The sequence below is a fragment of the Furipterus horrens genome, unplaced genomic scaffold (assembly GCF_987537825.1).
Source record: "Furipterus horrens unplaced genomic scaffold, mFurHor1.1.pri manual_scaffold_6, whole genome shotgun sequence".
Classification (NCBI taxonomy): domain Eukaryota; kingdom Metazoa; phylum Chordata; class Mammalia; order Chiroptera; family Furipteridae; genus Furipterus; species Furipterus horrens.
The window spans coordinates 4,169,077-4,190,494 of NW_028327176.1; the positions used below are offsets into that span (position 1 = coordinate 4,169,077).

At 49.4% G+C, this 21,418-nt stretch overlaps 1 protein-coding gene across 4 annotated transcripts in view; it reads left to right on the plus strand.

Moving 5' to 3' along the window:
* Positions 1–1,305: 1,305 nt before the first annotated feature.
* ATP6V1C2 (ATPase H+ transporting V1 subunit C2) overlaps positions 1,306–21,418 on the plus strand; it is a 37,525-nt gene continuing 17,412 nt past the window's right edge. For 2 of the 4 annotated variants that reach the window (XM_090280906.1, XM_090280908.1), the window contains exons 1-4: positions 1,306–1,457; positions 3,606–3,673; positions 19,764–19,849; positions 20,648–20,677. In XM_090280906.1, the coding sequence (XP_090137032.1) occupies positions 1,329–1,457; positions 3,606–3,673; positions 19,764–19,849; positions 20,648–20,677 (313 nt within the window). In that variant the 5' untranslated portion in view covers positions 1,306–1,328. The remainder of the gene's footprint in view (positions 1,458–3,605; positions 3,674–19,763; positions 19,850–20,647; positions 20,678–21,418) is intronic. The other 2 variants (XM_090280907.1, XM_090280909.1) reach the window with 1 other exon arrangement.

The window sequence follows — 21,418 nt, forward strand, 5'->3', positions numbered from 1 at the left end:
GTCCCCTTTCCGCAGGCCTCCGGGATGGGTCTGCGGGAGGCGGGCGGCCGGGTATGCAAATACCCGGCGGCGGGCGGGGGCCGCCTCCCGCTGGGATAAAAGCTCGGGGCGGGGCGCCGCGCAGAAGCCGCTGCCTCCCGGGAGCCGGCCGTGCGCTCCGGCCCCGCGCCTGCCCGCAGCCCGCCCGTGCGGCTCGCCGGCTCCCGGTAAGGGCGCGCGCGATCTGGGACCCGAGGCGGCGGGGGGAGACGCGCGCACGTCGCGACCAGGGGGCCGTGCGAGCCGCCCGCGTCCCTTTGGTCCCCACGGGCGCCGTCCTGGTCCACGCGTTCTCCGTGGGAACCAGGGAACCGGCGCCTCCGCTGCGCCCTCCCCGTGGCCAGGCAGGTGGCATCTCCCAGGTTGTGCGCTGGGCTAGTTTGTCCCCAGGTCAGGAGACAGAGGAACTGCGCTCGGTGTGCGGGGCGGGGGTAGGTTAGGAGGGAGGAAGCTTATCTTGGACTGGAATGGGATGGGCGTCGCTTCCACCATGGGTCTCTGGCTATATATATCCTGGTTTTTTTCCTAGCAGTCCGGAGACGATTTTGGGGAGGCCATGGGCAGGGAGAAACGGAACGAGGGGAAAGGTGTGGGTGTGTACGCGTTTGAATGAGCAGCACTGGCGGACCAGGAGGGCCGCAGACGCGGGACGGAAACGGCCTGCCGCGCCCAGCAGGTTACCCACTCTGCAGAGTGGTCACCCAGTCTTGTGCAAACGCAACTTCAGTAGTCCCTGCCCCCCACTACCCCCCCCCCCCCGTATTTTATATTTAAAAAAACAAAAACAAAAATCAAAAACCCCCTCCTGTCTCATTTCTGCTTCCACCCCATCCTGCATCCTGGAAGATACAACCGGGGAGGGGGACAAATATCATTCCAGAAGGTTCCCAAGGCCAGTGTACTGCGCCCCTGCTTTTTGCTGTCAGGTACGGGCCTTTCACTGGACCTGGGAGAGGGGAAGGAAAGGAAGCACACACTCTCCCCTCCCTCCCCTCCTCCAGAAAGCCGGTCTGAACCACCTAGGGAAGGACCTTTGGGAATCTTTGTGAAGACCTGAGGGCTCTCAGGTGGAGATAAGGTCAGGGCGTCCTTGGAGCTATGGAATCTAACCTGGAGGGTCAGAGGGGCAAAGAATGGGAAACTGGAAAAGTGCTGGACCCCAGAGAGGGTTACTTCCCAGGGAAGGGAGTGGTGAAGGAGAGACATTTGACACTTCTCTCCTCTTGTTTCTGTTTGTGTGTGTGTGGCTGCGGCCCTGGGCAGCACCTGGATAAAAGAGGACTGGAAGCATGCCAGAGTTTTGGTTAATTTCCGCCCCTGGCGATAAGGAAAATTTGCAAGCTCTGGAGAAGATGAACATGGTGACCTCCAAGTCCAACCTGTCTAGTAACACCAAGTTCGCCATTCCTGAATTCAAGGTAAAGTTCCTTGGGGAGGCAGAAGGAGTTGATGGTTGGGTGATGGACTGGGTGTCTTCTGGAAGCCAAGGAGAAAATAAGGGCAGCAAAACAGAGTCCGCCCGGGAGTGAGGGTGGACAGGGCAGAGTCAGTGGTCTCAATGGGACTTCATGCCCTCGCCCCAAATTAGCCATGGAACCTGTGGACTTAGAACCATGGGACAGAATGAACAGGAAGGGAGGGTGTGGGGAGCAGTGTCCTCAGAAAGTGGGATGAGCATGTTACACACAAAGCTTCTTGTGATTTGCTATCAGAGTCTTCCTGCTTCATCTTCAATATCTATGAAGGCCAGTAATTTCATTTAAATCTGCAGGCTTGGAGGACTTCAAGCCTTGATTGTGTTCTGGAACGAGGAACAGGGCAGGACATCCAGGATCCTTCTGGTTCTGTTGGTGAGGCAGGAAGGGGACCAAGTGAAACCTGGGCAGGTGGCAGAAAGAGATTTGACCGTGCATGAGTATCGAGGAACAAAGTTAGATCGAAACAAACATGACAGAGGAGAAGGAGAGGTACTACAGTCCCCTCACTTCAAAGAGAGTGGACTTTTGGCGACGCTGCTTAAGAGCAAAGGTCTCCAAGGAGAAGTGTTGTGAGTTCGCAGAGGGGGCTCTGCTGGCACACTGTCATGTAAACCTCATTGGGACCTCAGGTTGCCCCTGGCAGGAAGGGCTGCACCGTCCACTGCCCTGGTGGTTGGTGCTGCTACTACCTTTGCTAGTGTTTGTTTATCGGAGAGTATGTGGGGGGTTGGGCCCTGGAAGCGGATCATCTCGAATCGTTGCCAGTCCCACGTTCTCGATCAGCACAGCCTGAGAAAGGGCCCCAGGGTTGTCGTAGAGCTGGTAAGTGGCAGACACGGTGACTGTGAGTCAATTCAGCATCCACTTGTCATTTGCTCTGTGTGAGGCCCTGAGCTAGACTGGAGGGAACACAGAGAGGAAAAGACAGGTGCCCTGCCTAAAGCTGAGTCAAATTTCTTGAAAACAAGCAACTTCATTTATTAGAAATATCACGGCTTGGCCTGGCCGGTGTGGCTCCGTTGGTTGGCGCATAGTCCCGAAGCCGAAGGGTTGTGGGTTCGATTCCCAGTCAGGGTGCACATCAAGGTTGCAGGTTCAGTCTTTGGTCTGAGCACAGGTGTGTGCAGCCCCGGGTCCAGGTGCCGATCCCCCATCTGGTTGTGCGTAAGGGAGGCAACCAGCCGATGCTTCTCTGCTGCGTTGATGGTCCTCTCTCCCTTCCTCTCTTCCTAAAAGCAATGGAAAAAAAAAATATCCTCAGGTGAGGATTAAAAAATAGAGAGCTATCCAGGCTTCATAATTTCCTAGTTACTTTTTAGTCTGACTGGTCGTTGGTAACATGAAAACAAAGTTTTTTCTTTTTAAAAAAATTTTATTGCGTTTTTCCATTACCATGTATCCCCTTATACCCCCTCCCCCACGCAGCCACCACACGCTTGTCCCTGTCCGTGACCCCTCCTCCCCGTAACCACCCCACCCCACTGCCCAAAGCTTTTTCTTCAGATTCTGTGAATAGACCTTTAAACGCAGTTTTGGACTCTAATGTTTTCCATACTAAGAAGCAAACGTTTGTAAGCAATCTGAAAAAAAAAAAAAAAAAGAAGGACTTTCATGAATGATGAAGTGGGAGCAAAAAGCTGTCCTGTGCTCCAGCAAGATCATTGTTAATAACCTCAAAGAAGAACAGAGAGAGGGATGGGCAGGACTGTCCCGGAGAAGAAAGGCTTCTAGAAATGATCATTAATTTAACTTGCTTTCTGGGCTGCCTCCTCCTTGGCTGTGGGGACTAACCCATGGCCGGCAGGCCACCCGTGTACCACAAAAACAAACTGAGGACGAGTCACAACATCATAGTCACTTCCTCCTGTGGTGGAAACGTGACAATTTATCCTACTGGCAAAAAAATTTTTTTTTAAATTCCCAAACCCACTAATTTCCCTTAAGAGCTCTTCCCAGTTTCCAGTTGGGCTATTGGCCAAGGATAACTAACTCGGGGTGGAAGTTACAGAATTCCCTGCACCGTGGAGAAAGGCACCTCACTTCTCTGACACAAAACCTGAGCCTCTGATTTCTTTCTGATCTTTCTAGGTGGGGACCTTGGATTCCCTGGTTGGCCTCTCTGATGAATTGGGGAAACTCGATACCTTTGCGGAAAGGTAAACCGTTTCTTATTTACTACATACAAATGAGAGTGGGACCTTGTTGTCAGACCACACAGTGCTCTGGCCTTGGCTGGGCCTGTACTTGCCAAAACCAGGTCCTAGAAGTCACGTGGGGAGAGCCAGAGTGGGTCCCGTGAGGGTGGAGTGTCGTCTCCAGCACCACAGAGTTCTGTTGGCTCGAGGCAGCATTTTGTAAGGGGGCTGCCTTCTAAACGAAAAGGGCTGCGGCATAAGGTGCTGAGACACTCAGAGAACTGGTGCCATTGCCCCCAGGGCTTTCTAAGGTTTGTGTGTGGGTTTGTTTTCGTAGTGACATATGCCTGTAGTAAAAAATTCAGCAGTACAAAAGGGAAGCTATCCAGGGAAAATGGTTTTCCTCCGACCTGTTCTCCTCTTTCCTTTCCCCTTCTTCCTCCTCTTTTAAGGCAACGTGGCTAACATTCTCTCAGGGAGCCTTCCAGAGACAGCCAGTACATGTACAAGGAACTATGGATGTCCTCTTTAAAATAATTTTATACGGCTGACAGCATGTATTCTGCAGGTAGCTTTTTTCACTTAATCACATAATTAGAGACAGGTCTGTCCATAACGCACGTTCTTCTTATTGGCTGTATGATCTTGAATAGACGTTGCTTTAATTTATTTGAATTTCCCCTGTGGATGGACATTTACCTTTTCTAGTCTTTTGCTTTACAAACACTCTATCGTGACTGTCCTTTTCCCTACTTCTTTGTGCACGTGTGGAAGTGAGATGACTCAGGAACGCTGGGTCAGAGCATTTGCATGTGAAATGTTACAGACGGGTCCCTGTTACCCTAATGAGAGGCGGTAACTAGTAACACTCCCCGCAAAGCTATATGAAAATGTTTCAGAGTCTGAAAATCATTTGTGGTCTAAAAAAAACTTTTACAAATCTGGTACAAAATCATTGGAAGTATTTGTAGACCACAGAAAGCATGAAAAAGAAACACAAACCACCCATAATTGTGCCACCCAGAGATAACCCTTGATACATTTGCAGGATGCACACCCGTATCTTCCTACACAAAAGTGTCCTTTGTGAATGTATATATTAATACATACACATCTATTAATAAAGGTGACGTCATGTGACACGGATTTTGTAACTTGCTTTTCATATCTTGTTCTTTTGATCGCATCATTAAATATTCCCCTGTAATGTTATACCATATGGATTCGCCATCATTTATTAGGTGGTTGCTCAATAATAATGCCTTGTTTGGGTGAAGACGAAAATCTGTGGTTTATCAAGCGATTTTTTATTTTTATCTTTTGCTTCATTTTGGTCACTTTATTTTTTAAGATTTTAAAATTTTATTTGTTTTTATTTATTTTTAGAGAGAGGAGATGGGAGGGAGAAAGAGAGGGAGAGAAACATCGATGTGAGAGAGAAACTTCAATCTGTTGCTTCTCATATGCACCCCACCTGGGGACTGAACCCACAACCCAGGCAGGTGCCCCGACAGGGAATCGAACCAGCAACCTTTTGCTTTGCACAACGATGCCCAACCCACTGAGCCACACCGATCAGGGAAAGACGTGATTTTATAAAAACGCAGGTGGGATAGATGAGGAAACGTCTTCAAGTGCCAGGTCATACACCTCCCGAAATGACCCAGGTGTGACTACTTGGGGTCACCCCCTCCATGCAGGGTTTCAGATTTTCAGGCCCCATGGACACGCGCTACTTTTCCCCATCAGTGGGATGGGAACGTGCCTGCCACCGCCTCTTCTAATGCACTTGTATGGAGAAGGTATGATGAGGAGTTCTAGGGGTCACTCTTTGCGGATTTCCGACCTTCAGAATGGGTGCCATGGGAACCCAACTTGGTTTCCTGTGACAGGTGCTGTTGACACACCCAGTACCTCAGACTACAAAGAATGTTTGTTACTAACATTTTGTTCCGTGTGGGTGCGGGGCTAGTCACACCGAGGGAGTCCTCGTTACCAAGGAGTGTGCAGTTCTTCGTCTCTGAGAAAAAAAAACTCACCTTTGGCTTTCTTATCTGTAAAATGGGATCATAGTGGCCACCTCTGTGCTTCCGGGGAAGAGCGAAGGGAGTAGAACCTGTTGACTCAGGTATTATCAAGTCCCAGGACATGCCCTGTGTCAGGTGACCATCCCAGAAAAAGTGGCTCAACCCCTAGACATCAGCCCCTTTCCCGGGCTGCTCCGCACGTGGGCCCGTGGGTCTGATGGACACTGGGGGAGCCAGCCCCCGCCCCAGGCTGCCTTTTTCTTGCCCCGACAAACCACAGCGTTGGCTTCGCTGTGAATTGTTCCCAGGCCTGCTGCAGAAGTGACACCTACTCACTCAGCGGTTTGTCTTTCTAGGCCTTTCTAGGTCTTTCTTGGCTACCAGCTTTCTTCCCTAGTGCACCTCCTTTGACCTCTTCCTTAGTCGCCAAAGCGCTTTCTAGCTCCGGAATGCTGTGACCCTGAATTATTGCTCCCACTTGCAATTTTTGTTGTTTTCAGTAAGCATCGGTGTTTTGTTGTACAAGCCGCTTGTGATGGTGGGTAGCACCTGTTTAAGGGACATATGAGAATCTGTGAACAGGCCACGCTAGGGCTGTCATTGTGAAACAGACAGGACCTACATGAATTAAAGTGCTTTTTATTTTTATTTTTCCAAAAACAAAAGGCTAGGTGTGGTAAGAATGAAAACCACTGGGTATTGTTTTACTTGTGGGTGTATATTCTCAAGAGCCTTCCCATCGAGAAAAAGAAAAATGGTGTGGTCTGAGGCTCTCCCAATTCTTTATTTCCAGTATTTATCTAGGCCAGGTAGCAAGGTCCCTTGCCCTCGGCGTTAATACAGGAGCTTGGGGTAAGATGATGGGGTATATGGAGACTGGCTTCAGGTTTTTGAAGTGCCCTACCCACCCGATTCTCTGAAAAGTACTCAAGTGTTATTAGGTAAATAAGGGCCGTGTAACCCAGGCGGCCTGAAGCCGTCAGCGCCGCTCCAGGCCAGGAGCGGACAAGGGTCTGCGGTTCTGCAGGTGTATTGTTTCCACACGCTTTTATTATTTATTTACGTGGGGCACTGCGGGGTTTTTCCATGTAGCTGAAAGGCAGGGTTTGCTTACTGGAGCCTTGCATTTATTTTTGATTTATTCCCCCATGCTGCCTTTGTTAATTTCCTCGGTGTTTACCCTGTCATTCACGAACATTTGAGAGACCAAACGATTTTATCTTTTAAAAAGCTACACCCTCCCCCCTGCCACCTTTTTTTTTTTTTTTTTTTTTCAATGCTGATGCTGGAGCCTTACACGGGATCTTAGCCGGTCTGGCCGTGCTGGTTGAAATATTACATTTCCCGGACGCTGGGGCACTCAGACAGACCTCGTGGGCTCCTGTGGGAAACTGGTGACTGTCACATGCACGGGGGTGCGTTTGCTGGGCTGTGGAGTAGCCGCTGACTTTTCCTTACTCACATGGTTCCGTGCAGTTGACCGAGGGTTGGCTGATCAAAGTGTGGATGTCCGCCCGGGGATGCAGTTCCAGGGAGCCTGTTCTCCTAAGGGCATTCTAGAGAGAAGCAAAGTGTAATTGTTAAACATTACTCAGACTTCTTGTTACTGGGAGAAGATCAGGTGGAGATCATGTGTGACATTTTTTCGGCGCATTAGACAAATGTCAATGGAATGCCTTGTGTGGCTGTGTGGTTTCTAGATCCCTCAGAGCTGCTCGGCAGTCCTCCTGTGTGTTCGCTCTTCTGCTCTCCCCCCAAAACTGTTTCAGACTGTCCCCACACCCCGTTCACCGCGGTGGTCATCTGTTTTTCCTGCTCAGCTGCCCCAGATTTTCCCCCTCCAGATCTTCCGATTTACCCTCTCCTATTTCACACTGGAGTGCCCCCCGCCTCCGTAGCTTTCACCAGAGTGCATTTTTACATCCTCTTGTGGGATTGTTTGATTAATATCCGTCTTCCCAGGCAAGCTGTAGGTCCCCCACGGCCAGTCTTTTTGCACAATTACAGCTCCAGAATGTGGAACATTGCAGGCCCACAATGACCAACAGAATGAATGGGTGGAAGAAAGATTCCTGGAATAGCAGAGCTACACAGGCCTTTAGATCTAATCTAACCCCTTCATGCTCCAAATGAGGAAAGAAGCTCCTAGAAAGAGCTGGATGGGCTGGGGGCCTCCGTGGGAATAGATCCTTGATCCAGATTCACCAACTTACCTGTCTGTCTGTGCCTACCCTGCCCCTCACTGGTTTCCACCAGCCTCACCAGGGCTTGTCTCACGCATTGCTCAGATAATTACTGTTGACATTTTTTTAAAAAGTAATATATTTACACATGAAAAATATCAAATGGTATAAAGGTACAAAAAGAAAATAGTTCCACTTTAGCCCCAGTTTCCCTCCCTGTGGGTAACCATGAGTAGGGTGTCGTGTGGGTCTTTCCCTGGTAAAACAAAACAAAAAATACACATACACCTGTGATCCAGTTCAAATAATTACAAATCTTGAAGACTTTATTTTGAGATCTCTACTAAGCAGAACCAGATTTTTTAAAAAGATATAATCCCAAGGATCTAGGGCAGAAATTGGCCCGTGGCTGGTGCGAAGACGCTAATGATAATTCAGTTGGTATTACACTGAAATTACAGGGGTTGCCATACGTATAATTCTGGGAGTTTCCAGGGGCAGAGTTTATCCTTCAACTGACTTAATTCTTTTCCTTTGTTCCTCCAGTAGAGTTTTAATGTCTTGTTCAATAAAGGTCCCACACAATTTCTTATTGATTTCCCCCCAAGTATTACACTTTTATTTTGTTGCTATTATAAGTGAGATATTTTCTCTAAGTGCTTATTGTTTGTAAATAGGGATATTTATGTATGAACTTCATGACCTTATGGAATTTCCTTATTGTGTCTAATAGTTTTCCGCTTATTTTCTAAGGTTTTCTAGGCTTACTTATATTGTCTGCAAATAATAAGCTTCTTATTTTCATTCATTTGTTTCTCTTGCTTAATTGTATTGGCTAGTACAGTGATCCCTCACTTATCGCAGGTATTATGTTCTAGACCCCCTGTGATAGGTGAAAATCTATGAAGTAGGAACCTTACATTTATTTTAGTATTTACTGTACAGTACCACAAAATCCTGCGATAGAGCGAAAAATCCGCGATAAATAATTAAATATAATATTTTTTAAAGTCCCACGATACAGTGAGGCCGCGATAAGTGAACCGTGATATAGAGAGGGACTATTGTATTCCAGAAAAATGTTTAATTTGTCAGTGATGACAGTGAACATCTTAGTCTCGTTCCTGCCTTTCATTTGAATAATTCTAGTGTCTCACCATGAACTATCATTTTGGCTCTTGTTTGAAAATGCATATTATTATGCTAAGGAAGTATCTGGCTCTGTTTTACTAAGAGTTTGTCTTAGTACGGTATAAAAAGGTACAAGAGAAAATAATGAGTATCGCATATTTTTCAAATTTCTTTTGTGGCATGTAATACATTGGTCTTATATTTTATTTAGTTTTGGTATATTTATTAACATAATTACTGAACCATCCTTGCATTCCAAGGAGAAACCCTACTTGGAATGTTGAACTTTATTTGCTAATATTTAAAACCTTTGCATCAGTTTGCATGAGTAACCATACTAACAGCATAATGCTATCACTATAACCTGAGGGTTAACATTTATTGGGTGCCTCCTCTGTGACTTCCCTGAAACGTGCAGTAACTGTTGAAACTAAGGGTAGAGGCCAGGAGTCTGGCTCCGGAGTCCTTATTCTTAACCACAATATTGACATTGGTCTAACTCTAACCACTGTGGCTCAGCTCCTGGAACATCGTCCCACAAAGTGAAAGGCCGTCAGTTTGATTCCCAGTCAGGGCACATGCCAGGGTTGTGGGTAGGGTCCCCTGGTCAGGGCGCATATGGGAGGCAACTGTTTGATGTTTCTCTACCTCTCTTTCTCCCTTCCTTACCATCTTTCTAAAAATAAATCAGATCTTTAAATAAATATATAAATAAATAAGCAAATCAATAAGTCAGTGGCTCTCAAACTGTACTCAGAACCATAGGGAATGGCTGCTAAGACATAGATGACTGAGCTCTACCTCTAGAATTCCTGATTCGGTGGGTAGGTCTCAGGTGGGGTCTGGGAATCTGCATTTTCTACGAGTTCCCGGGTTCTAGTCCTTGCACCCTGACTGAGAACAGCCCCTTTAGATGGTAATGGGGTGATGTGCTTGTGAAAGGTTTAACACATGTCATTGTGACATGTTGGGGCTTGCTCTTTCTAGGAGTAGTTTCTAGTCACTCCATTTCCCACTATTGTTGGTCTCTTAGTTTTCTCTTTGGGGGAAAGAGGAGTATCAGGTTTGGTCAATTTCATTTTCCTGAAAATAATCCATTTGATCGACTTCTCCAAGTTATTTTCAAGGTCTATCAACACATATTTGCGTGAGTTCTATACTGTGTCTGCTAATTTATCTCTTTTGGGGGTTAGTTCATTTTTTTTGATGAGGCTACCTAGTGGCATCTCTCCTTCACCCTTTGTTTAAGAGAAGCAGATTTTTTTCTCAAGTTTTTAAAATCAATTTTTATCGTTCTTCTTATTTCTAATTTTTGTTTCTGCATTTATCCCAATTTTTTTCTCTTGCTTTATTTGGGCTTATTTTCTTGCTCTTCTCTGTAAAACTGAATTATAGGCTTAGTTCCTATATGTCCTTTTTTGTTTTGTTCCGTAATACTCAAGGCAAGGACAGTTTCTCTGAGTATTATATAACTTTTGACATGTAGAATTTTGATATGTATTTTTGTTTTTAATTTCTGGAAGGTTGGGTTTTTTTGGTTCTGTTTTTCATTTCCAATTCTACTGCTTTGTTGTTGGAGAACGAAGTCAGGGCTGGTTCTCCCTTGGGAATTTGAGCTTTTCTTTGTGACCTAATACAGTGCTGCTGTTTCTGAGTGACCGTGGTGCCTGGTCTTTTCCTGGTTCCACTGTGTGGCGTTGCCGGGCCTCCTGGACGGATGTGATCAACGGTGTTCCCACCTGCTGTGTCCCCGTTTTTATACTTGGTGCCCTCGCTGTTACTACTCGCTGCGTCAAGCTCTGTGACATTTAAACCCCCACTGAGGGTGGCCACGTGGTGTTCTCTAGTGCCTCTGCTTTACTGTCTTCTGTCCTGAGTGCCACCCCCGGGGGCTGTCACGTCCCTTGCAGGAACTGCCATTTACTCATTGCACCTTGGGTGCCACCAGGTTTTCCTCACGACATCTTGCCCACAGCACAGTGCATGGTGGGCAGTCCCACGTTAGAGATGGGAACTCTCATTCACACAGCCGCGTCTCCCGGCTGGGCCGGGTCACACAGCTGATGCTTGTCAAGCCTTAACCCCGTCACCCTGCTCCTCTCCTGTTGGCCACAGGCCCTTGGCACGTGGCATCTAGCTTCTCCCCAGCCTGCCCTGCCTTCACCCCTTTCTCCAGGTGCTGCTGGGATGCCTCTGCTTTGCCTTAGGTGACTCAGTATCTGACAGACCCGCTCCCCCCACCCCACCCTCATAATTCCCAGCAGCCCTCACCAGACCAGAAGTCCAGCCAGTGGGGAAGGAAGGAATGTTGGCTGGCTGCTTCTGTACAGCCCTTGAGGGGTAACGGCCAGCCTGAGGCAACATTGTGAAATTCACAAAACAATTCCTTCGAGATTTTTAAAAATTTCATCTAAGGCATGTCCATGTTAGTCAGACATTGGCCAGCTCCTAGAACCCATGGCTCCTCCGTTCTCCAAACCTCAACCCAGTCATGCTCACCCCATACTCTGTGTTGGCTTGTGACACCTTCAGTGGGTGGTAGCCATTCCTATGGCCCTTTTTAAGAGCTTAAGGGGCAACTTGTAAGATTTTATTTATTTATTTTTTAGAGAGAGGGGAAGGGAGGGAGAAAGAGAAGGAGAGAAACATCAATGTGGGAGAGAAACATTGATCGATTGCTTCTTGTGCGCCCCCAACTGGGGACTTGGCCTGAAACCTAGGCACGTGCCCTGATGGGGAATCGAACCCACAACCTTTTGCTTTATGGGGCGACACCCAACCCACTGAGCCACACCAGCCAGGGCAAGGGGCAACTTGAAATGGTCCTTCTTTGCATGGCTTCCTGTCCTAAGGTGACAGATACCATCCTCAACAGACGGCTAACAGGGGCGCATCCCCCTGTCTCAGCCCAGGCTCCCTGCACGCATGCACCAGGTGCTCATGCAGATAGTCTGGCACCTTCTCCCTGACCTCAGGTGGTTAGGGTTAAGGACTGAGCCCTGCGGGCTCCACCCCCAAAGCCTGTCCCACGTCTGCCCACTTCTCAGTGCCCTGCCTTCCCCACGCCAGCCCCCTCTCCTTCCTGTAGTTTTGCACCAGACGCCTTCCTAACCCATCTCCTGATTTTCTCTTATCCACTCTCCATGCAGAAGCCACAGTTCCTTTTAAACATAAAAAGCTATCACGTAACTTTCTTGCTTGAGACTCTCCTGTGGCTTCTCAATGCCCTCAGTACGCCCTTGACCCTGGCTCTGATCCCTCAGTGGTGGGTCCCAGGTGTCCTCCTTCACAGCCACTGGCCCCCTCGCTTCCAGCCCCGGGCTCCATCGGGTCCTGGGCTGTGCATAACCAACAGCCTGAACCCCACTCCCCACCTCCCACCCCAGGTGGGCTCCTTCCCGTCACCCAATCTCAGTTTAAATGTCGCCTCCTCCTGAGCCCTTCTCCAGACCAGCCAGCCTGGTGCCTCTGGCGCACGCTGTTTTGATTCTCTGCATTCCACACGCCACAACTCAATATTTTCCTTCTTGGTCAGTGTCTGTCTCTTGTGGAACCAAAGCCCCAAGAACACAGGGGCCGGATGTCTACGCCCTGTTCCTAGAACGGCATCTGGCCCCCTCCAGTGCTGCAGAAATACTGGCGACCACATGCCCGTCCTGTCCCAGGGGTGGGCCTCCACTTTCGGCACCTGCACAACCTCCCGGGGACTTTAAAAGGAGAACGGGGGCTTGGCACCACTTCCGGGGATGCTGGGGGTGCGTGTCCTGGTGGGGGGAGGGGAGGTGGGCTATGAGGCTGCCTCTTTGGTGGGGGCTGGTGAGGTGCGGAGCTGGAGGCACATCGCTGTCATTCAGGCCGCACCTTACACAGCTATGTCCCATTTAACCCTAACATACTTCTAAGAAGCCGATCCCAAGGCCGGGGATTCTAAGTGTACGTGCAGCACCGCAAGATCCCGTGATAGAGCGAAAAATCCGCGATAAATAATTAAATATAATAGTTTTAAAAATCCCGCAGTACTGTGAGGCCGTGATAAGTGGACCGCGATATAGAGGGGACCGCTGTACATGAAAGAGCTTACAGTAGCGCCTTCTTCGTTTTGAACAGCTAATGTGGTCACGTGCATCAAAGACCAGAACCCTGCAAACGGCTCTACAGTGAGGAGCCCCATCACACCGTCCCCCATCCTACCCTCCTGGCCCCCCACTTAGCAAACCCCTTCTTCGAGTTGCTTGGACACATTTCTGGTGCTTCTTCATGCAAACACAGACGATCCCAGTGTATGGTTTTATATTTTCCCTTTAGAAACACGAAGTAGTCACGCGCAGGTGCTGCGGAGCGTCCCGCTTCTTTTTCACTTAACAGCGTCTCCTGCGCATCAGCGCGCGGCGAGCTTTCCCGTGAAGCCCGAGGGCGTCAGGCAGCCCCAGGGCGGGGGGGCGGGGGGGGGGGACACACGGCTTATTGACTTTTACGGGGCAGGGGCCTCTCACCGACCACGTTACAGTGTGTAACGTTGCGCCTGCGTCGTTGCTTTGCACGTGTAAGTGTGCAGGTGTGTCTGCAGGATGAAGTCTCAGAACAACGCTGCTGGGTCCGGGGTCATGCGCCTTTGTCATTTGGATCAATGATACCAGATTTCTCTGGGTTGACCATTGTGCTTTGCTGCCAGCAATGAAGGAGAGTCCTCATTTCCCTATAATTTTTCTGATGACGTGGGTTGTCCATTTGGGGTTTTTTATGAGCCTGTCAGGTAAGAAATACTACCGTGGTGTAGTATAGGCTTATTTGTAACGCCTTTATGTAAATATAAATACCATGCAATAAGTGGCAAATTTTATTTTATTTTTATTATTTATTTATTGTTATTCTATTACAGTTGTCCCATTTTCCCCCCGTTGCTCTCCCCTGTCCTACCCCCCCCCACAGCCAATCCCCACCCCGTTGTCCATGCCCATGGGTCACTAATACTAGTTCCTTGACCTTCCCCTCCTCCCCCCTCCCCTCTGGTCACTGCCAGTCTGTCCCTTGTTTCCATGCCTCTGGCTCTATTTTGCTCATTTGTTTGTTTTGTTCATTAGGCTCCTGTATTAGGTGAGATCATATGGTATTTGGCTTTCGCCGCCTGGCTTATTTCACTGAGCATAAATAAATGACAAATTTTAAAGGGTACACTTTGATTGATGAGTTTTGACATACAGGGTGGGGCAAAAGTAGGTTTACGGTTGTTCATGTGGACAATAATACAATAATTAATAATACAAGAATAAACTCTCGTGTACTCACCAGCGTAAACCTACTTCCGCCCTACCCTGTCTGTACATGAAACCATCACCACAGTCAAGAGAATGGACATAGCCATTACCCCTGAAAGTTTCCCTGCACCCCTTTGTCATCAGTTTCTTCCTGCACATTTTCCAGCACCGATTGGCTTTCTGTCACTATAACATTGTTTGCATTTTTAGAAAACGCTTATATAAATGGAATGACATAGTAGGTACACTCTTTTTCCCTTGACATATCATTATATGAGATTTATCCATGTTGTAGGGTCGTTTTCACAGCTGCATAGTATTCCATTTTATGGGTAAGCCATAGTTTGTTTATCCGTTCACTGTTGGATGACATTTCTATGGCTTCTCATTTTGGACTATGAAAAGTAAAGCTGTCATAAACGACCATGCGCAGCCTTTGTACTGACATACGTCTTCCTTTCTCTTGGGCAAATAGCTACCTGTTGAGGCAGCTGGGGTTCTGGGTACCCAGAGTGTCGGTTCATGCACCCCCTTTGACCCACCAATCTTTGGATTGCTTCCTGGTCCTATGGGATGGATGTGGCTCACAGGAGGGTGAGATTAGGACCCTCTGAAACATGGGATCCCAGGGCCTGGCCCCCTTGCGAGGGACTAAGCTTGACAGAGCAGCTGCACTGAGTACTGGTTGGTAGTCATAGGAAACACTGGTTTTTTTTTTTTAAGGAAATGTCCATTCTCTGGGAAGTTCATACTCCGGGAGATGGGGGAGGTGAGTGGAGACAATCCATCCTGGTGACATGTGCGTGGTCAGGAGCCCTGGGCTGGTGTCTCATTTTGTTCCTCGGGGCTCTCGCCCAGCCCACGTTCCTGGCCGCCGTGCAGAGCAGGAGCTACCATGTTTTTGCAGGAGCTGGTGACCGTGTGATTCGTGGGTTTGCAGCGACCTGTCTGTGTAGTGGGTACTCAGGGGAGGAAACCAGCTCTTTTGACAGTGTGATCACTGATGTGGCGGAGGGAGGATTCCATGAGGGCAGCAACTGTGGTCTGCTTGCTCACCCCAGCCTCCCCACCACATTGTCTGGTGTGCAATGGACACCCAGTGTGTGCGTGTGTGCATGCGCGCGCGCGCGTGTGCATGTGTGTGTGTTTTAATCCTCACCTGAGGATGTTTATTTACTTCAGAAAGAGAGAGAGAGACATGGATTGGTTGCCTCCTGTACGCGCCCTGACTGGGGCCTGAACCCACAGCCTAGGTATGTGCCCTGACTGGGAATTGAACCTGCAACCTTTTGGCCTATACTTCAATGCTCCAACCAACTGAGCCACGCAGCCAGGGCGCTCGATATATTTCTGTTGAGTGCAGTAAGCAGCATGTGTCAAGTGGGGTTGTTCATCCAGCGCTGTCGTACTTGTTAGGGGCGAGTTGCCTCCAGGAGGGGACCCACGAGCTGTTATAAAGGGTGGGTAGCACCCAGGTAGGCCAGGTGGTCCCGGACGGCAAGGGTGGGGTGAGGGGGTGGAGAAAGAGGGAGCTGGCTAGGCCGGGGTATCGCTTGTAAACTGTTCTCAGGAGTCAGAACATCAATATCTGAACGCCTTGGGAAAGCGCTGCCGGGGCTTAAGCGGTACAGTGGCACGCTGAGGGGCGTGCTCTAGGGACCCGTCTGGCCGCGGTGGGAGGACGGACAGGAGGAGGCCAGACTGGGAGAGGCAGGGTGAGCAGAGAGGATGCTTTGGAGGAAACCTGGAGAAAGATGGCGGGATCTGTCTGGGACAGGGACCAGGGATGGGTCTGGACAGACTCCTGGCAGCTGTAAAACAGGGCGGGATGGAGAAGAGGGAGCGGAGCCAGGGGCCTTTGCAGACATCCAGCATGAAGGGCCAGACTGTAGTCTTTGACATTCCCCTCCAGGCTGGGTCTCCACCCTAAAGCCGAGAGAAAGGCCAGGACATTTTTTTTTTTTTTTTTTCATTTGAGATATAATTCACACACTGTAACAGTCACCCCTTTGACATGACAATTCATTACTCTCAGCATATTTACAAAGTAACGCAACCCTCCCCACCAACTAATTTCAGCACCTTGTCATCATCTAAAATAGTAAAGAAAGCCTGTACCCATTAGCAGTCACCACCCATCCCCTCCCCGCCCATCACCGGCCACCTACTTCATGGATTTGCTTATTCTGCCTGTTCCGGCCTTTGCCTGTCCATCCCTGTAGCCAGCTGCTGGTCACACATCGTGGGGCTGCTCTTCACAATGTGCACGTGGCGCCCCTGCAGTTGGGCATGGGGACCCCGCTGCTTGGTCGATTGACTTCGGGACCAACTCACCAGGGCTGCTCACCAATGCACGCTGCTCCTTTTCCCTTCGAATCTGGATGCGGAGGAGACTGCCCCGTTAGCCCCAAGACCACAGGACCCTAGAGCATTTAAGCAGCACTTTGGGACAAGGAGCCGGGCCGTCCATGCCCCGCTCCAGGGCACATTTTCTCCAGGGTAGACCGGCTTTTAAAGAGGCCCCAGAATGACGGTGCCATGATGAGGGTGAATCATGCTGTATAATGCCAGCTTGGCCAACGCGAGTTCTATTTCACGTGACCAGGGTGATTTTGTGGGGTCGCTCTACATACAGTGTGCAGAGGAGAACCCCTGTAAAAGGGGGAATGTCAGCTGTTATTGTTACCAGAAAGGTCTGTCTAGGTACCACTGTAGCGTGTGGGCTCTTGACCTCATGCAGGAAAGATTTCAGAACACGAGGCCAGGGGACTTTGGGGGTACGTTTACTAAAACTGGGGACCGTGAAATGAGGAAGGACTTAGCATGGAAGAAGCAACAGGAGAGCCTAGGCAGGGCTGCCTTAGCTCACTGGGAAGTCAGAGAAAAGGGGGCCTTGGAGACAGGTTGGGGGGTCAGCCCAGGAGAAGCGGCTGCTGCCCGCTGCTCTCCTGGTTGCCAGTCTCGTGGGGACCCTCAGAGTTCAGGAGATGCACGCCTGTGGAGGGAGGGAAGGGGAGGGAAAGGCGTGGGCACACTGGGACCTTTGTTTTGAGGGTTTTAAAGGCTGGGAGTTTAGGGCAGATCTTAGGGAGGATCTTAATAGAATATTCATCAGCTTTATCCAGCCAGGGTCTTAACAGAAGGCACACTCATTAGGATAACCTGAGGAGCGCCTATTTACAAAGGGACATATAGTGGTGTGTGGGCTGTAGGGGGGATGATGCAGGCAGCCAGGCAGATGGAGAGGTGCTGTCGCACCCCTAGGCTGGAGGGGACCAGAGGACAGAGGCTGTTGGACCTGGGAGGGAACCGGACTCACCCTCCCCGCACCCACCCCTATCTCTTGCCTAATCTATCCATGAGCCAGAGGGTGGAGAGCCTGGATACAGTCCACCAGGCTGCAGATGGCACACCTGAAGACACCTGCCAAACTCCCAGGGCCTGGCACTTAGCACGCATTGCACCAACCACCACAAATAACCCTGCGAGATGGGCAGAGTCAGGCCCATTTTGTGGCCGGGGAAACAGAGTGAGATTATTAGGTAACTTGCTCAAGTGATGATTAGTGAGGTGTAGAGCTGCTGTGCTGAGGAACGCCAGCACATTTGTGGAGGCCTTGGCCCCGAATGGGTCATGGTGACTGTAAAGGAATCCGTGTGGCCCCGCCCAGTGTGGCTCAGTTGGTTGGGTGTCATTCCTACCAACCAGAAAAGGTTGCAAGTTCAATTCCTGGCCAGGGCACATGCCTGGCTTGCAGGTTCGGTTCCCCAGTTGGGGCGCATACGGAAGGCAACCAATCGATGTTTCTCTCTCACATCGATGTTTCTTTCCCTGCCTTTCTCCCTTCCCATCTCTCTAAAATCAAAAATAAAAATTAAAAAAAAAGAAAGAAGAAAAAAAAGGACAGCAGTGTGGCCTGGTGGCCCAGAGCCTCAGAGGCCACCGATGGTCTGGGCGGCGGGGGCACATGACGTCTCTGGGCCTCATCTTTCCATCTGTACAATGGGGTAATAGCCATCTTCAAGGATTTTTGTGAGGATCACATGAGATAACGATGATAGAATGTTTGGCACTTGGCAGACTCCACTGAGTAGGTGTTAGCAAAAGAAAACCTTAATCACGTCACAAAGGAAAACCTCAATCATGTGCACCACGGAAGGGTTCACTTTTTGGAAATGCGCCAATTCAGGACACAAATGGCTTCCCTCCCTCCTCCCCTCCCTCCCTCTGTTCTTCTTACCTGGGCCCTTCCCGTACCTCCCTGCCAGCTGCCGGGCCTCCACGCTCTGTGCCCAGGGCCTGCAGCAGCAGAAGGCTGTGTTCTCCATTTGGAAATCAATGGCCTGCTCCGTCCTCCCAGCGAACACCACCTCCTGCCTGGGAGCCCGGAGACTTTGGAGAGAGGGCCTGAGGCAAAGATATGGATCATCAGAACTTTTAGACTTTGATCCGGATTTGGCATTTTTCCATTCGAAGTTCTAATTGATCAGCTTCTTGGTGTAGGCCTTCTTTCCCTCTTTGCTACTAGATGCCTGGTGCCTGATTAATTATAGTAATACTTATAAGAATCCTGCAAAATGGCCATAATCTACATTTTACACCTAAGAGCACGGAGGCTCAAAGAGATTAAATAAATGTGGCCCAAATTATATGCTTGGTAATTGGCAGAGCCGTGCAAAGTTGAGTCCTGATGCCTCCAAATACTTTCTGAAGCCTTCAGGATACTTTCTGGCGACTGAAAAAATTTAAGTTTTCTAGCAATAAAAGTTATACCAGCCCTGGCTGGTGTGGCTCAGTGGGCTGGGCACAGTCCTGCAAACCGAGAGGTCACCGGTTCGAGTCTCCGTCAGGGCACTTGCCTGCGTTGCAGGCCAGGTCCCCAGTTGGGGGCACGCAAGAGGCAACTGACCCATGCATCTCTCGCACATTGATGTTTCTCTCCTGCTCTTTCTCCCCCACTTCCCCTCTCTCTAAAAATAAGTAAATACAATATATATTTTTAAAAAACATACCGGAGTATAGTAAAAAATAACTAAAATAGGAAGAACATTTTCAAAGAGTTGCACCCATACGTTCTGTATAAGTTTGAGTCTTGCTTGTTTTCCATGTAGCATTGTAATTCATGCCTTGTTCCATGATATTAGACATTCTTCACAGACCTTATTTCCAAAGGCTGCCTAATAACCCCTCAGCTGCAGGCCCCACTATTTACTAAAACAATCCCCTATTGCAGAACCTCCCAGTGATTTCCATATCTTCGCTGTCAGCCACAGTGCTGCGAAGAGCATCCTTTTTATTCAGGAAGCTTTTCCTGTCTGCCCCATTTCCTTAAGATCGTTTCCAAGCAGTGGACGTACTGGTTCAAAGGCCACTAGCGTTAGAAGCCTCTTCCTACATGCTGCCAAATTGTTCCCCAAAGGGGGGCACCCACTCCTTTTCCCACTACCAGGGCTTGATTGAGGGTATTCTGAGGGCAGTTCCCTGCTCTAACTGGCCCTGTGTTCTGTTCCCAAAGCCTCATAAAGAGAATGGCCCAGAGCGTGGTGGAGGTCATGGAGGACGCCAAGGGGAAGGTCCGGGAGAACCTCCTGGCCAACGGAGGTAGGTCACCCCGGGTCCTCACTGCCATCCTTCCTCAGCTCTGCTGGCCCATCAGGAGCCCTGGGTGTGGCCACACAGTAGTGACTGAAGTGATACACGCCCCCCCCCCAGGAGTTCTGGAGTGACAGACACTGTACACCCCGCTGTCATTCGGATATTTGAAAACACGCCCCCTTCGCCCGTTTATCATCCCCTTGCATTTTTTACCCTGTAGCTAAAGCCCTCTGTGAAATTCGAAGTGGAAATGTGTTCAGTGGGGTCTCCAGGTTGTTCGGTCCTTCCCACCTTCTCCATCAGCCTCCGCTCTCTCCTGCGTGGAAAGTTCCATCCTGCCCCTCACCCCCCAACGGATTTATCATCCCTGTCCCGAAGCGGGGCTGAAATGCCTTCCTGTGCCGAGCAAGGCCTCAACCCGAAATCTTAAGTTGTGCCCAGGGAATAGAGAGTTAGACCAAAAATGTTTGCTCCGTTAATTGTGTAGCTGGAATTTGAACGCACTTAAAATGTGCAAGATGAAAAGCTTGCAGCTTTGGAGACGTTAGAATTCAGTGCTTAAATATCTGTAGTTAATTAAATCTGCGGCTCTATGCCTGGATCTGTGCTGAAAATGAGAGTATAGATTCTATATAAACATTTATATCATTTATTACATAGAACTTCCTATTTCCTTCCTGGCAACCTTAGAAAAGCTTTTTATTTGCTTGTTTCAATTGACAAATGGAAATGTTCATACTCCCAGATCTGAACTTGGCTTTGTACGTGAGTGCAGATGAATAATGACACCTTCTTACATTGCAGGTTTGAAGGAAAAAATGAGATATTTAAAGAGTAGGTTGTGCATTTGTTTGCTGTGTGTGTGTGTGTGTGTGTTCAGTGCGGTGCCCGCATGCCCCTGGGAAGGTGGGGTCTCGGTCTGGTCGTCGGGTACAGTGATCAGGCTATGACGGGTTTCCCAAGTACAACCTTGCACTTGGTCACTGTATCCTCATGACCCAGAGAGCAACTGTTTCATTCCCTACCCCCTTCCCTCGGGTCTCCCCTGCCCCCCACCCCCAGCAGCTCTGCATGCCTCCTGGAGTGGGGATGCCTTGACTCTGGGGTCCCAGATGGACTTCAACATCTTGACCTTGCTGTCTGCTTCCCGCCTTGGTGGCTGTCCTTGGTGTCCTCTCAGCTCTCGGAGGCTGGCTGTTGTGTGGCCCCTGGCAGCTTAAATGCCAGGCTTAGCTTTGTGCAGCCTTGATGGGCAAGGAGCCTGCCTCTCTTGAGCCCCCTGAGGGAGTCCCTGAGGCCAAACATGCCGTTCAGAGTTTCAGCATTAGAAGGAGCCATTTGCTTTGGGTTTTCTTCCAGCGGCTCAACCCGGTGGAATCAAAGGCAGCAGATCCTTTTAGGACCAATACAAATCTGTACAGACTGAAGGTTAACAACATGCCTTCCCAAGGGCAATCTGTTTGCCATATGGAGATTTCTGGCGGATGCTAATAAGAAGATGAGGCTGTTAAAAAGATCAGCTGATCTTACTTCCTGGCAGGTAACCCGCTGGGCCCTAGACAGAAGAGCTCACTT